The 16,834-nt window shown below is 38.3% G+C and overlaps 1 protein-coding gene across 1 annotated transcript in view; it reads left to right on the top strand.

The window, feature by feature from the left end:
- The first annotated feature begins 12,414 nt into the window (after positions 1-12,414).
- Positions 12,415-16,834, top strand: part of LOC107098534 (protein phosphatase 1H-like) — a 30,478-nt gene continuing 26,058 nt past the window's right edge. The window contains exon 1 of the mRNA XM_015396269.1: positions 12,415-12,951. Coding sequence (XP_015251755.1) covers positions 12,692-12,951 — 260 coding nt within the window. The 5' untranslated portion in view covers positions 12,415-12,691. The remainder of the gene's footprint in view (positions 12,952-16,834) is intronic.

Genomic DNA, 16,834 nt, shown 5'->3' with positions numbered 1-16,834 from the left:
CTGTAATGAGGTGATGATAAGATAATCATATCTGGAAATATTTTTAAGCTAATATAATCTACAGTTAAAACCAGAAGTTTAAATACACTTAAAAGGCACATAAATATTTTTTTCTCTTCTCAGTCAGTTATGAATAACCATCCATCCACCTTCTGCAACTTATCTGTCACAGGTGGCTGGTGCCAGTCTATGAGTAAAAGGCCTTGGACCACAGTGTTATTCAACAGTCTATCACAGGGGAGCACATCAACATACTACCATGCACACACACTAGTTGTGTTATTTGACTCTTAGAGATGCCAGTTAATATAACAGTTTACGTTTTGTTGGACTGTTGAGGGAAGCCAAAGTACTCAAAGAGAACCGACACATGCACAGGAGGAACATGGAGCAAACTGCATTCAGAAAGACTGGAAATCAAACCCGGGATCTTCCTGCTGCAAGGCATCAGTGCTACAACCTGTGCCACAGTGCAGGCTGTTATGAAATAGAAACAGTCTAAAAAAAAAAAAGCAAGCAGATTATTCTTATTTGCTAAAAGCCAGAATAATGAAAGATGGATTTTTTTATAAGTTTTTTTTTTTAATTCTTTCTTTACATTCAAAATTTTAAATACTCTTTGCCTTTAAAGTATTTAAGAACACCAAGAGTTGATTTGAGATAAATCTGTAGATGTTTTAGATACACAACTAAAACACTCAGGCTCGAGCTGAGTTCTTCAAGTGTAGCTCCTGCTCTCCCTTCACCTTTCGCGGGGTCAACAGAGAGAACACTATCCAGGGAAAGAAAGGACTTCAGGACTGGTGTCTGGAAGTGGAAATGGACAAATCAAAATTTGGTTCATTAAATTTTCCGTTTTTTGGGGGGGGGGGGTGTTAATCCTAATTCCTAGTCCTTTGCAACACAACCCTACAGTTTGTTTAGCGCACAAGTCTTTACGTTGTAAGCAACATGAATTGTCTTGAGTTTTGTGAATTCAAAAACTCCTGAAAATACCGTGTAGAATTCAAACTGAACTACATGGATCAATCTGGCTTATTTCAGGTTACCCAAGTATGGCTAAACAACAGAAACGTGCATTTACTACATGACAATTTTTCAATTTAATGTCTTTTAATTAGCACATCTAATGGCCTTTTTAAAAACGGGAGACTGTTGGGGTTCCTAATTTTGATGCATTTCCTGAAAAGGAGTAAATTTCAGATTCATTCTTTTTTAACTGATATTCTGATCAAATTCAGACCATGTCCAGGAAAAAATTTGGGGTAAAATTCTTTCAGCAAGGGACTAAATTAAAACACTGAATTACTTTTTGTACATGTATTAATTATTGCTCAAAACCTATTGATTGAAACTATCTGAATTGCTCACTGTGGACTTGTAGCTGTCAGGATGTGTTGTGGTTTGTTGACACAAAAGCAGAGGCAGGGAAGCAGAGGTGAATTTCTTGAGGATTTAATAATGAGTATACTGAAAACAGAGGCAGGTAATCCAAAAACAAAAACAGAGTCCAATTTAACAGGAAACCAGGAATCCAAAAATCCAAAAAGGAAACAAAGTCCACACTAACATGAAACCAGGAGTCCAAAAATCAAAACATGAAAACTCTTCAAAACGTACCAGAAAACATTGAGACATCATGGGGATTAAAATCACAAGGAGGAAGGCTCAGGAAGACGGAGTTGGGGGAAGTTTGATGAGGACCCATCAAAGAAGAACTGAGCAGAGAGGGTATTTAAGGGAGACTGAGACAAAGAGAGGAGTAACGAGCAGGTTGGGAACAGGTGTGCACAGAGCAGAACAGAAAAGGAGCTAGGGAAAAAGGAGAACACAAGAGGGCAGCAGAGGGCAACAAACAAACTTAGAAAACGGAAAATAACTAAAAAAACACAACAAAATAAGAATTAAACCACTAACACTATAAAACATAGAGCAAAGTAAAACTCAAAACTCAAAAGAAAAACATAACAGAGCCAAGACTGAAACAGTAACTAAGAATTAACCAGAGAACACAGCAAAAAAAAAAAATGAAACCATAAAAACTAGAAAACAAGGAGCAAAGCAAAACTGAACATCCAAAAGAAAAACATAACAGAACCAGAACTCTAACAGTAGCATGATTATTTTTTATTTATTTTTTTTTACTGTTTCTGGCAAGACCACAATCCCTGTTATATGTACAGTATATACACCAGATTAACAACAAAAAAATATTATTATTGTTATTTACTATAATTTGTCTCTTTTAGATAAGAGCTCCACAGTTTGTTTCCAAACTGCACCAGGATGCTTCTCATATTATTTTCACAACTTGAAAATGAACCAAACAAATTTTTTCTTGGATGCCGATTTGGCCAAACAGGACAAATACTTTTTTTCATTAATTTTATGCAAATAGGATCAGTTTGTTCTAAATCTTCTCATTCCTTCATACCCCAGCTACAGCTCCATCTTCTCTGTTAATTACAATCTGAAGCCTGTCTCTGTGATGGACTAAAAGCACTACAGTCCTTTAAAAGTCCTCTTTTTCATTGTCAGTGTCATTTGTTTTCATTTATCAAGTGTTAAGCAGCTGCTTGAAAAAAATAAATGGCTGCTGATTTTCTATAATGACTTTATATAAGCTTAAGTTTGGAAAGTTGAGATGTTTATCATATATAAATGATCTAAACAAATAATGGCACCCTGACCAAAGTTGCTAAAACGTCAGCCTCCTGACATTCACCTTTTACTTTCATTCAGCACTACTCTTTACTCTACAAGCCTTCCAATTTTTAATTTGCATTATCATCTTTCCATTTCTGGAACAGTCTCTTCCATATGACCCTTTGTAAACCTGGGAAAGGTTGGAATAATCAATAGCAGCCTTCGGAAAGGACCTTAAGAGTTTGAGGGAAATCATTTTGACTTCAGATGGATTGATTTGAGGCTGCTCTTAGGAGTGTTTTCATCATAAAACTAAATCTCATAAATTTCCACACACACACACATGCAGTCTGAATCACACATGGAAGCAGAATCAAAGGGCAGAGCATGCCAGTCCCTGCTGACCGAGTACAAAAAAATGTCAGCTCATTATCATCGACCAGGCTGGGCTATAAAATTCAAAGCAGATAAGTAGACCAGAGCCAGGCTTCACATCACCTCATAACTGCCTATGAATACTGAGGCTGTTATTTTTGATTCTCTTTGCATCATTTATATTAAATGGTTCCCAAAGTCATCAAGCTTCTCTTTTCCCAGCTGAGTGTCTCTCACACATATTGGGCGAGGAAGATGACCTCATTAATCTTTCGGGCATTGTATGGAGCTGCCCCATCAGTCCCCAGACCCACCGGTTTGTGACAAGGCACTGCTCATTAAATCATATGACAGGATGAGGTCAGCGGCGTAGAGCCGTGTTTCAAGGTGGCCAGGAGCAGATAAAACCAGCAGTTGGAGCGTCTGTTAGAGAAACTTAACAACAGGTGTGTAGGTGGCTGCTGGGGTGACTCATGAGGTAATCCCTGTTAGAGAGCGTTTGGCATTAAATTGGAATGAAAATCTCTGGTTTTGTCTTTTTGGGGTCACACCCCATGAAACACTCTGTGAGCTCCAGGTACCATGTGATTTGGCACCTTTAGTAGAAAATCTCACAATCTCCATTAATGTTGTCTGTGTAGGTGGCACCTTGCATAACACTCATCACACCACGCTTGTCATTCTGTTATTACTCTTATTTCACGCATGCAATATGACTTGTTGTAAGAGATGTCTGCAGCTCCACATCGATTGGGATCCACGGCTTGGTTTAAAATAACAGCAACCTGCGGGAAGGAGGCCAAGCACTTCGCCTGAACCCTCGCTCGCTCTCTGCAGAAGTGTGTTTGAAGACAGCAAGACGTCTACCAGAAAATTGCAAGGGGAAAAATAACCGCCATTATGGCCTCAGGAAAGGAGCTCTCCATCAATAATGCAGAGGATGCAGCAGTTAATGCCCCCCTTAATTCAACAGGTCTGCAGACACCAGTACAGTTATTTTTCCTGAGCTGCGGACGCTCGATGAGAGGCCCCTACATCAGGCTTTATGGCTTTGTGTGCGGCTGCACCACCGGGTCTCTCTCTCGACCTCAATCCCAACTGAACGGCCATTAACAGGTTTTCATCAGGGGCCCTGATAATGGAGTTTCCAACTTCAGCAGCACCCTGAGTCGGGCCAAAGGAGGACTCCATCCATAAAGAAAGAAATAATGCCCACATAAAGTAAGAATATATGAGCTCAATTTAGAGGAAGAACATTGAGTGTACATCTTGAAAAAAAACAAAAAAAAACACAGAGCATCTTTACAGGAGGCAATGTTACACTGGAAAACAACCATAGACAAATTGGTTAGATTAGAAATGTACTAAGATTTTATCAAAGAAGATGGAGATGTGTTAAACACCTTTGTGTTAATCTGTAAAATTTACACAAACTATTACAATTGTTTTTTAATGTTTTCTGTACCCTGAAAAAAAGTGTGGACATTTCTTGGTGCCCCTAAAATCTTCTGATCAATAAACCAATGTCATTGTTTGGCAAAGATAATCATGGCTAATAATTTTTTTTTTTTTTTTTAATCTATGTTTCAAATTATGATTTCATTCAATAAGGGAAAAAAAGTTATCAAAACCAACCTGGCACTTAAAGAAAATAAATGTGTTTGTGTTTGTTTTTTGCATAGACTCAGTTTCTTATAAGTCTATCCTTGCCTGATTAGGCCTACTCCCAGGTGGGAAGGATCAAGAAAGCACTTCAAATGCAACCAGTAAAATGACACAAAGTGGGGTAAAACAAACACACAAAAAGCAACACATGTCCCAATCTAGACAGGTGTGAGCATAGTGAGGTCATAAACAGGTTTAGGAACAACCTAAATCCAATTAAAATACTGTTTTATGACCTCAACCTGGACGCTTATGTCGCAACAGTCAACAATGCGGCTTAACCAAAACAAAATTCCTCCACAGTGATATAAAACTGTGCCACTGTCTGTAGATATTGCATAAAAGTTATTGCTTCCAATGCTGGGCTTGAGCATTTATTAGGCTTTAAAGCCTGGTGTGAGAACTAGCTCTGTCTCAGAAATTGTGCCCTTGAGCAAGACAAGGACCTCATCAGAGATGGCAACAACCAGGACTACAGAGAGGAGGTGGAGCAGCTGGTGGGCTGAGGCAGAGATAACAACCTGATCCTGAATGTGGAGAAGACAAAGGAGATCATCGTCGACTTCAGGAAGAACCGGCCTAACCAGTCTCAACCGCTCATTAACAGCTTTAGAGGTGGTCAGCTTTAGAGGTGAGAGGTGAGAGCTCAGCTTTAGAGGTGGTCAGCAGCACCAAATTCCTGGGGGTGCACATCACAGACAACCTCACCTGGACTGTCAACACCACCTCACTGGTCAGAAGGGCACTGAAGCGCTTGTACTTCCTGCAGAGGATAAGGAGAGCCAAAAGCCCCTAAACATCCTCATAACCTTCTACAGAAGCACCATAGAGAGCGTTCAGACCAGCTGTCTTGCTGTGTGGTGTGGAGGCTGCAGCGTCTCAGACTGGAAGAAGGTGAGGAGAGTGGTGAGAACAGCAGAGAGGATCATCAGGGCTCCTCTTCCTTCCATTAAATACATTTCATCCCAGCGCTGCGTGTCCTGAGCCCGTAACATCATCAGTGACCCATCACACCCCCAACATGGACTGTTGTACCTGCTGCCCTCTGGGAAGAGGCTTCACAGCATTCAATGCAGAAACAGCAGATTCCGTAGCAGCTCCTTCCCTACCCCCATCAGACAGCTCAATGTTAAAAAAAAAAAAAAACTCTAAATTATGTCACAGACTCTGCATCACATTGATAACACCAAACCAAAACACTGCATATTTGCACCGTATATTTTTAATGCTTCCATATCAATGCATTTTTGCACCATGTTTCTTCATCCAACACTGTTTACATTTGATCACTGCTGCAGTTAATAGAATGGAAATGTTCTGAAAGCTGCACAAAACAAAAATTTGTTTTGCATAGACTCTGTGTATACAAAATAACAATAAAAGTTGTCTAAGACATTAACCAGCCTTGTCTGCTTAAGATGGTCAGGGGCTTGGTGGCATTAATACATGGCAGCCTCACTTCTGCCAGTCTGCACCTGGGCAGCTGTGGCTACAATCGAACTGGCCAACATCAGAGTATGAGTGGTTTTAGCGCTACATTCTTTTAGGTCATTGGACTTTATAAAGTGTTATACAAGTACAGGGAATCTCCCATAATCATCAGTCACATTGAAAATAGAAGCGTTCGGCACTACTAGAATCAACAATTTTCCTATTTATGACAAATAATCTGTTGAATATTTAAAGGGAGCTATATTAGATTGAAAGAATTATAAATGAAAATAGATGGAGTTTTTTTCATGGCATCAAACATATATTAGGTTTTACTGATTGCTTAGGCCATGCTGGGTTGCTCCTACCTGTCAGATGTGTTTTCGTAATACATTTTTGAGTCTGTATGAATATATTTTTAGTCTCTGTGTGGAGACGAGCCCTGATCAGTTTAAAACTAGTGCAACAATTCTAATTTTCAAAATTCTTAAAAGAATACAGCAGGAACTGCAATTAAAGTACACCTAAATGTGAAAACCCAGACATGACACTTATGCAGGAAATCTGAGAGAAGAGAGAAATGAAAAATAATGCACTTTCCTTGCTAAATGAAGATTCAGCGGGGTTGGTCTTTAATTGTCATTACACTGTCACAAGTACAGCTCAACGAAATTCACTCTTTGTATTTAACCCATCCCCATGGGGAGCAGTGGGCTGCCATTGTGTGGCACCTGGGGAGCAGTGTGAGGTTAAGAGCCAGTTACTCAGAGAGCCAGTGTGGCAATCTGTGGGGGTGGGTTTCAAACTCACAACCTTAGTATTCCAAGCACTATGCCCTAACCACAAGACCGCAAGTCCTGCCAAAACCTGGAATAACATATAATAGCATAGGATTCAAAACAAAATGGAAAACCTTACAGAAACATTTTGAAATCATTCTAGAGGGACTCTGATCTGTCACATAACGATACACAAAGCTTAGAGAACTCCAACTTTATCTGCATATCAAATATTTCCTCTCAGCGGAGGTTTCCAAAACTGTGTCGACTGTCTGCACCACAGCCACTTTTTGTAAGACAAAAAAAAAAAGAAAAAAAGCTAAAAAAATTCACAGAAACATCTCACTGTTTCTCGTAGCAGGAACAGTCTTCCTCAGTACCTGCTGTCAGAGAAGCAGAGGGTCATTCATCAGGAAAGAGATTAAATCTTTATCCACTGCTTCTCTGTGTTGGGAGTACTTTATCTTGAGGAGAGAGAATAAAATCAAAGAGGAAAAGAAATCATGCTTTGAGGCAGAGGAAATCATTCAGCTTTCTTTTTATCACTCGCCAGCATGTGGTGTTGTAGACAGCCTGCAAAACAACAGCTGCTGTGAGAAAAAATATGTCATAAAAATGTGCTATAAAGAAAAGATGTGTATGCGTAAGGATATGTTTAAGCATCTGAGTCAGTTAATAAATACAGGATTTACATTTAAGATTTACAATCTCAAATGTTTAATATGCCAACCAACATACATGCAGAATATTTGAGTTTCCCATCGCCATAAAGGCCTTTAAGATTTTATTTTTTTTTTTTTTTTTTTTTAGGTACGTTTATTTGGCTCCATCTACTGGTAAGCCTTTGTAACTGCATCTTGTTTTTATTATGGCAGCAAAGGCTTTGCATAATCTGTAATGAATATTTAACACTGTCACATAAACACTTAAACACAAGGTAAGGTTTAATATTATATAAATGATGTCCTAATGTCATAGTTCAGTTTTTTTAAGTCCTTGCCTAAATTTAATTTCAGAACACTGTCACAGCTAAATAGAACACTTGTAGCTACTATGGAGAGAGGAAAAAGCAGAGAGAGAACAAACAATGAATATATATAAAACAAATATAAAAAAGTGAAATAATTGCAAACAATGCAACATTTGAGAATAGTGGGAGAATGTAGTAGGATGAAAAGTGGTCATTCTGTCCTCCAGAAGCATAAGGCTAGAGCAGCATTACTACAGTGAAAGTTTAGGATAACCTGACCCCCTCCAACTATAGAATTGAAGTAGTGCAATGTCTTGGGAGGCATCATGTGTGCTTAACTGCCTTCTTTGAAGCCATAAGGCATATAAAACTGCCCCCTAGGAGCCAAAAAGGCATGCTAAAGTGCCCTCTTTGCAGCCAAAACGCATGTTTAAGTGCCCCCTTTGGAGCCAAAGCATGCCCTTAATGCCTTAGCTGAAAACAAAACACATGTTAAACTGCCCCCTTTGGAGCCAAACATGTGCTAAAGTGCCCTCTTGGGACACTGTCATGATCTTGGCGATGATGTCTAGTCTGATTACTCATTTCACTCTCCTGCCTATCTCTGCCCACTTCTCATTGCCCCTCCTTTGATCCACCTGCTTCAGCCTCTATTTAACCAGCCTTAAGACCACTTATCAGTGCCAGATTATTTCAAGCCTGTGATGAGAGTTCTCTACTGTACCTGTGTTTTCTGATTGCCTGATCCTGACCCATTCTGCCTCTGGAAATCCGCCTAACTACAGTTTGTTTTTGTCCCCTTTTTTTGTTTCAGATCAATGGACAACTTTTTAATCAACATTAGGCTGCTGTGGCAGCTGACAGACCTTATAGAAATATTTAAAGGTAAGAAATATATATTTTTCAATTTAAGTCTTCATTTCTACTTTGTAATTTGGGAAATGACCACATTTCTTTTTATTAATCTCTGCTGTTAGATGTGCTGCACAGCATGTATAGTATACTGTATACAGAGAGCAATACTGTGTACTTTAGTTTCATATATATTGCTTTCAGAGGCGTCAAGAAACAAAGTAAAAATACTTCGTTACCTTACTTAAGTAGAAATATTGTCCATCTATTATCACGGTCTTGGTTCTGTTATGTTTTCTTTTAAGTATTCAGTTTTACTTTGCTCCATGTTTTCTAGTTTTATTTGTTTCATTCCTATTTTGTTGTGTTTTCTGGTTATATTTGTTGCCCTCTTGTGTTGGTCTCCTTTTCCCCAGCCCCTTCCTAGACTGCTCTCTTCACACCTGCTCCCAATCTGCTCATTAGTCCTCTCTTTGTTCAGTCTACCATAAATACTCTCCTTGCGCAGTTGCTCAGTGCTGGTTCCTCGTCTTACTTCGTCTTGCCTTGTCTTACCCAGGCCCCTCGTGATTATTTTCCCCTGGTGTCTCCATGGTTCTGGTTTGTTTTACTTTTTTCATGTTGGATTTTTGGATTCCTACCTTTGTTTACTGTTATCACTAATTAAAACAGCAAGAAATCACCTCTGCATCTGCATTTGGGTCCTCAAACCTCAACCCAACCCTGACATCTATACTTTACTTGAGTAATTATTTTATAACTTTTATTTCTACTCCAGCTCATTTTCATTATAGCATGTTAGTATTTATAAAAAATAAAATAAAAACATCAAAATAATTTGTTTCATCCAGACAATGAATTTCATTGTGTTTGGTATTGTTGTTCATCACAACAACAACACCAACTTGTCACTAACTTGTTGTATACCACAGACCAAACAATTTTTCAAGGTGATGTGAAGCTAAATTGACACTGTTACCATTAGTTCTAAGATTAAGAAAACTAAATGCAAGGAATTTATCATCCAGAGTTGTAGAAAAATATTCCTTTATTACAGTAGATTAAAGTATCTGTCCCTAACATTTCTTTCTGCATTACTTTTAAACTTTAAATTGTTTTTTAAAAAAATTACTTTTACGCTTTAACTTCAGTTAAAAGCTGAAGTTGATAATCTAACTTTAATACTTTTGACACCTCAGATTTCTATACATTTAGGCATATATATCTATCTATATATATATCTATATATATATAGATATATATATCTACATAGATCTATATACAGTAGATATATAGATCTATCTAGATATATATCTTATTTAAGTGGGCTTTCAAAACAATCATTTGATCCTTACTTATTCTCATTTGCTTTCTTTACCTGGTACAAACATGGTGGAGTACTTCTATGAGGTCAAGGCATCCTGACCTCACTCCCTTCTGACACTTGGAAATGATCAGCATGCAGAGGTGGATAATCCAGGTTTCAAAACCTGCCTTGTTTTCCTTCATCTTGTTCACTTAACCAGGAGTTTAACTCCTTAGATGATGAGTCTGTGTTGTGGGCGCTGCAAATGCAAATTGTTGGAACTGATCTCTGTACAGGCATTTTGCTTTCTGGGCCTGGATTATCCACTTCAGTCAGCATGCATCTTAAGGATCTGTCATCACAGTGGACATGCATTGGACCACGACACACAGTTTCCAACCTTCAATGTTTGCTTCAAGGCATTTTCTTTATTTTGCACTTTAAATAACCAAAGCAGTGTGAACATCTGTGGGAATTCCTGCAAAGAGCAGCCTATGAAATACCAGGAGAAAAGCCTGAACTCTTCAAACTAGAATACTTGCTACCAGTGGAGCTAAAAGCCTAAAATACAGCTTGTTACTACCAGTTTAACACTTGGCCTGTTGCTCTCAGATGTTATACACACTGCTGTGCATTGTTTAAATGACTCTAATTAAAATAATTCCATTATTAGCTTCCTTTGTGTATTTTGGTTATTAAGTGTTATTAAATTTCAAGATGGTGCTTTGTACAGATTCCATAAAGTTTTATTGCATAAAACATGTATTGCATAACCAAATTCAGCATGAATTGTGTTATAGATATGAGTAATCTATTGCACCTTACTTTCCTAATGATCGTAATGTAATATGTTGAAATTAACAAAGATACTGGACAATTTTACCAAGAATTTAAAATGATTACTAAACTAATATATATGGCTGGTGAACAAAAAATAAATAAAACTATGGTTAATTTGACACGGAATTTGGGTAAAAGAAATAAAAAATTATAAAGTTAAATGATTTGGCCCAGTGTTTGGGTAGGGGCAATAATAAATAGGCGTCGTTGAATTTATCCAAATTTGCAGTTAATTCAGCCCATAATTTGGATAGAATATCATAAACCCATTTGATGGGTTATAATCAGTACTCAAGTTGAGGGGGGATGGCATCCACCTTCTTAAAAAGATCTTAAAAATTATCCCCCTTCTTAAATGAGAATCCCCCATACCTTCCCCTTTGACATTTTATTATCTAATGTGTAGAATTTCTGCTATATATTAACAGTAATGGCAATAATATTGCCCTTTTGACATTTGGTGGGCTGTGGGCTTATGAGTAACCTGAAAAATAAAATCAAAGAATTGACTTACCATGACAATGAAGCTGATCCCAGTGGGAAATGAGTCCCTAACTATGTAGGGGCAGTGATAGCCATGCCAACCAGTCCTGTAAGGTGCCCCAGTCAAGGTCAATGATTGACTTACCTGACATGTAACATCCATACTGTGCATCCTGCTTTAGGTTAATAGACTATATTAATTAGGCTATGTATGCTTCCAAAGAAGTAAAAAAGTATAAATTAATAAATAAATAAAAACAATCCACTGGACTTTGTTTCTAAGTTTCCAAAACTTGTTTTGGCTTAGATATCATGCAAAATGAAGCAGAATAAAAAGCAAGTTTTTGGGCTACTATATAAAGCTTCTAACTCAACGCTATTTCTGACATTTTCAATTGAAAAAGCTTTCTGGATGGGAAGCAAAACGTCTTCAAACTTGAAAACAAAGTCCAGTGGATTATTCTTTTTAACTTTTTGGGAACAAAGTGAATTCATTCTTGAAATTTAAATCAATACAGAGACTAACAAACTTTTTTAATGAATTGGACTCATGGCAATTTGTTGTTTTGCATGTAGCCATGAAGGAACCAACAAAGTCCAGTGGATTATATTTTATTCTTGTTTTTTTATAAAAAAAAAATTTTTAATTATTTTTATCTTTTGAATGACTATGACCTGGATGACTGAGATGTTGATGATCTTCCAAAAAAAAAAAAAAAAAAAAAATCCACCATCCCTCTTTTTCTTTGTTTCTTTTTCTTTTCTTTTTTTTTTTTTAAACAACTACTGGTTATAATGGACCAATTATTGTTGATGGCTCAAATCATCTGGTGCTGGGCTCAGCTTGGCTGGACATACCCAGTTTGGCTTATTTATGAGCCACTTGTTTATTATACTGGCTATTTTGTAGTTTGGAGAACAAATGAAATGAATCGGAAGTGTCGGAAAAGCTTTGAAGATTGTCTCTGATTGGGACTAATTCAGCTCCCACGGACATTTGGATGCCTGTGAATTTTTGCCGGCTGGTTGCGCATCCCCTTGAAGCCCAGCCCTATCAGAGGAGCCACAGCCTCCTGGCGGATCACGGCCCATGCGCAGCGCAAAGAGGCTTTTTTATTCTGTTTGAATGAGGAAAAACTCGCCTCTGCTTGTCTGAAAGCTGTCACATGGGTCCACGGAGGAAAACAATCGCTTCCTGAAATGATTCTCGCCTTCTTTGCGCTCTGTTGTTCTTCGCCCTTCCCCGTTTCCACCGTGGTGGCGCATCGCTTGTAATTTCCTTTTTTTTTTTTTTTTTTTTTTTTCGCCTCGGATCTTTTGGTCCACAGCGGGTCGGTGCCGAAGATGATCAGCAAAGTGAAAAACGCGATGTCGAACTTGGTGGGAGGGATGATGCCTCATGGACATCACCACCACCACAATCATCACTCAGGTGGAGGCCAGAACTGCGGACAGGAAGGCTTGCCGCATCGCTTCCCTTACGGCCGACCGGATTTCTTGGACCTCACCCCGGAGCTCCTGCAGTACTCCACCGAGCACGCCACACGGCCGGTGGTCACCTTAAAGAGAGGCACCAGGCTTCCCTGGGGAACTGGATACGCAGAGTGAGTGCATTCATGCATGCATGCATGCATTCAGACACCTATCGAGTCTATAGGACAATAAGCAGTGATAGGCAGTGTAGGTACAATGCCAGGCCTGCTGAGGGGGTTTGGTGCTGCAGCTGCTCTGTGATGGTCAGTGCGCGCCCTCACTGTCAGGCTGCTCTACCTCTGCTTTAAGAGGCCAAGCAATGAGATTAGAAAAAGACTAAACTGGCATTGGTCAAAATGAATAACTTTAAAGCAGAATTAAGAAACAGGAAACATGGATATAATGACTCAAAACAGATTGGTGAGGCGCTGGTTATCTAGAAAGCAGAAATGCAAAACAGAATGTGCACAGGGCCGGCCCAAAGTTTTATGGGGCCTTGAGCAAAAGTATATTTCGGGGCCTCAACAATCAGATGATACGATATCATACCCCTACTATAAACTTAATACAGGTCTGATGTAACGGATGTGTAGTAATGCGATGAAGGACAAGCACTCAAAGAACCGTTTTGCTGCTTTTATTTTCTCCTGCAGACAGTGGGGGTTTTAGACCAAATGTACCAGGGGGCCAGGAGGGGGCCAGGCTGGGGCCAAGGGCTTCAAATATGTTGAGAGCAGCCTTGAAGTGAAATTATCCATTCAATTAGGTTTAATTAAAAGTATTGCTTATTAGGTCAATATGCATTCATAATTTAGGAATGGGACTTATTTTTGACCTAATTTAAGTTAGAATGACCGTTTTCTATAAAATCTGATTTAGAACTCAAGACAAACTGATTAATTTGGCTGTAAAAAGTAGAGCAAAAAAACATTTAGCAGATGAAAACTGGGATCCTATCTCAATACCACTGAAGCTATCACCTTATTGTTTTTAGAGAATTAGTAAAACAGCATTTTCAAAAAAAAAAAAAAAACCTATTCATTACTATGTCTGTTCCAGCAAATATCATCATTAGAATTTCTTTGTGTATTATGTTTTCAGTGCAGGGGCCAAGACATGATCTACAGGGGCACTGGCCCCCGTTGGCCCCTGTCTAGAACCGCCCATGCCTGCAAATGACATAAAAAAAAATTAGAAACTGTCTCCAAGTATGCTGTCCTGCACATCCGCTCCCCCAGCAACACGAACACCGTTGTGAGGTCTATAACTTTACAGTGAGACATTTTATATTGAGGTATATTATAGTGGCAAAATAAACACACTGCGTTGGGTGGCGTGACAAACATAGAACAAAAACATTAATAATTGAACAAATGAAAAAATACCTGCAGATGACATAAAAAAAAATTAGAAACTGTCTTCAAGCATGCTGTCCTGCACATCCGCTCCTAAACATGCAAATGGACACTTTGCAAATTGCTAATTACACTGGTCAGCTAGTCCAAATAGCGCCAGAAAATGTAAAACAAAAACGGCCTATAAAACTTAGAATATTGGTCCAAATAACACAAAACAGCTCTTTAAAATTCTGTATCTACCAGTGAACAACATACTGTACACCAAAGAATTTACTGTAAATGACGGAGTTTTTAAAGAAACTTGTACAATTTTGGTGGTGCATTTTTCCACACAACTCACCCTCAGCAACACGAACACCATTGTGAGGTTTAGGGGGAGTTGACTACGGAAGCCCAGGAGCAACATTAAGGGTAGAGTGCAGGAAAGTAGACTTAATGAAATTGAATAATGCAAATGAAAATAACTACATAAGATAAAATTCAATAACTCGCAACATAATCATAAAATGATAAGTTGAACCTACAAATACAAATTTGGAAAAGAAAAGTAATAATCAAGTGCAATTTTGACTATGTTACACTGTTGTTTACAGTGTCTTATTTGTTAGTATCCTGCAATATTATAAAGTAATAAACCAACTTTTATGTGTCATGTTTATATTTGTTGGTCCAACAGCAATGTGCAAAAATAAACTGTAATGCAGGAACCAGAAAAAAAAGCTTTGATAAATGAAGATTATAAATTATATTGTACAAAAACAGATAATTTAATCCATAGATGATAAACTGTCTAGATTATCTTTGTTTACCAAAGATAAGTTTGTCTCAAGAGAAGTTTACATTGGTCCTTACTTACAATGTATAAGTAATGATTTCTAGATTGTTACAGATATTTTCAAAAAAATGCAACATTTTATTACAAATTGTGTGTTTTGTTACTATGTTTATATGGAAAACATTATGTATGCATAAACATGCAAAAACAAACAAAAAGACTCAATTGACCTTGAAGGGGAAAGTTGCCCTGGGGCACTCAGTAGTGGCCTAGTTCGATTGTGCCCTGGGCCGGCCCTGAATGTAGTATCCTTCTCATCTCTAAACACAGATGACTTGCACAGCTTCATTTAAGACAATGTTTGACAGATTCCTGCAGAGGGAAGACACGTTTAGTCATGCCAAACTAATTTTAGAGTGAGTGTAATCTAATTTTCTATAGTGTAAGGACAATTTTCGGAACATATATAAGTTAGAAGCAGTCACTGCTCATTGTAGGGACCAAAGTCTGATCTATCTAAGGAAAAGTGTGTTTTTGGGATAGGTTTAGTATCATGGGGGGTTTTTGACAGGTGATGCCCCTGTAGATCTTGTCCTGGCTCCTGTTGTGGTCCCTCTACTGAAGACTCAACACTAAAAAAATTTTCTCACATGTGCTGATAGAAGAGACTGTGCCTTCTTTGTTCATTGGACTGATTTAATCTTTCCCTTTACAGTTTACTCTAACAGATGTTTAGAAATGATGGAGCATCACTTCAAGCTTCAGCTGTATTAAGATAGAATCACAGTTTTCATCTGCTTAATCAGGGATCAGCAAATGTGGCTTTGCGGCTCATTTAATATCGATGTAACTATAGCTATGTGTTATTGTCATTTTTTTGTTATTGTTCTGTTCTTTTGTTAGGCGCCCCTCTGAACATTTGCCCCACCTTGGGCCCCTAGTAGGACTAAGGTGTGAATTGAGTTTAGCTTTGGGTCAGAATTAGGATATAAAACTCAACTGAAAGTGAATGGAAGTCAGTATAAAATTCTTGTTCAAACAGTATAGCTAACTTGTGGTCTTGTCTTATCTGCATTGTGGAGGAGTTGTTTTGCATATAGGGATGTTTAACTGATCCCCATATGGTAAAGTTCTCTTCTTAGGGTTTGGGTTAGCTTTAGGACTGAGGTGTGAATTCAGTTTAGGTTAGGGAGTAAGGTCTGGTTTAGGCCATATAAAATGAAAGTAATGAAATGTCCCCATAAAGCATGAAAACACAGCTGTATGTGTTTGTGTGCGTGTGACACACAAGTTTCAGTCCACCAGTATGTGGGCAGCTCCTGACTCAGTGTTGAAGTTTTTGAGAGAAAAAGGCTGACTCATGCAAAAAGTCCCCAGAGACACAGCAATGACCTCCCAGAAGGGTGAATGGGCCTCATAAACTGACTGATGGTTTAGATTAAGCAGTCGTGCCGTATTCTACAGTGAACAACTTGGGTGTTCGATTTACATAAAACGGTAATCACACCGTCAGAGTGTTAGAGCCGGTGCTATTTACAGCATGAAGCTGTATGAGTTGACCTGCAAAATCTGTTACATTTGTACAGTCCAGCGTGATAAACAGCTAAGAATTGTGCACTTTTTACAAACTTGTAACAGAACTCAACATATTTGAGATAAAAAGTACTCCCCTAGCCCTACAGCTGCAAATTCTGTTTTCTATCATTACTAGTTATTGTTTTTTGACTGTATTATACCAACATGTAACTAATACCATCTAATCATAGATGATGCTTTTTTTATATTTTTGAAATAACAACCTTCCTAATCCCATCCTCTGACTGCCTGTTTGTTTTACCACCAATAAGATAATTAAATGTGCAGTAGGAGATCTTTTCTGAA

The sequence above is a fragment of the Cyprinodon variegatus genome, unplaced genomic scaffold (assembly GCF_000732505.1).
Source record: "Cyprinodon variegatus isolate N-32 unplaced genomic scaffold, C_variegatus-1.0 Scaffold787, whole genome shotgun sequence".
NCBI classification, from domain to species: domain Eukaryota; kingdom Metazoa; phylum Chordata; class Actinopteri; order Cyprinodontiformes; family Cyprinodontidae; genus Cyprinodon; species Cyprinodon variegatus.
The sequence above is the reverse complement of the archived record's forward strand: the minus strand, read 5'-3'. Positions and strand labels throughout refer to the sequence as shown.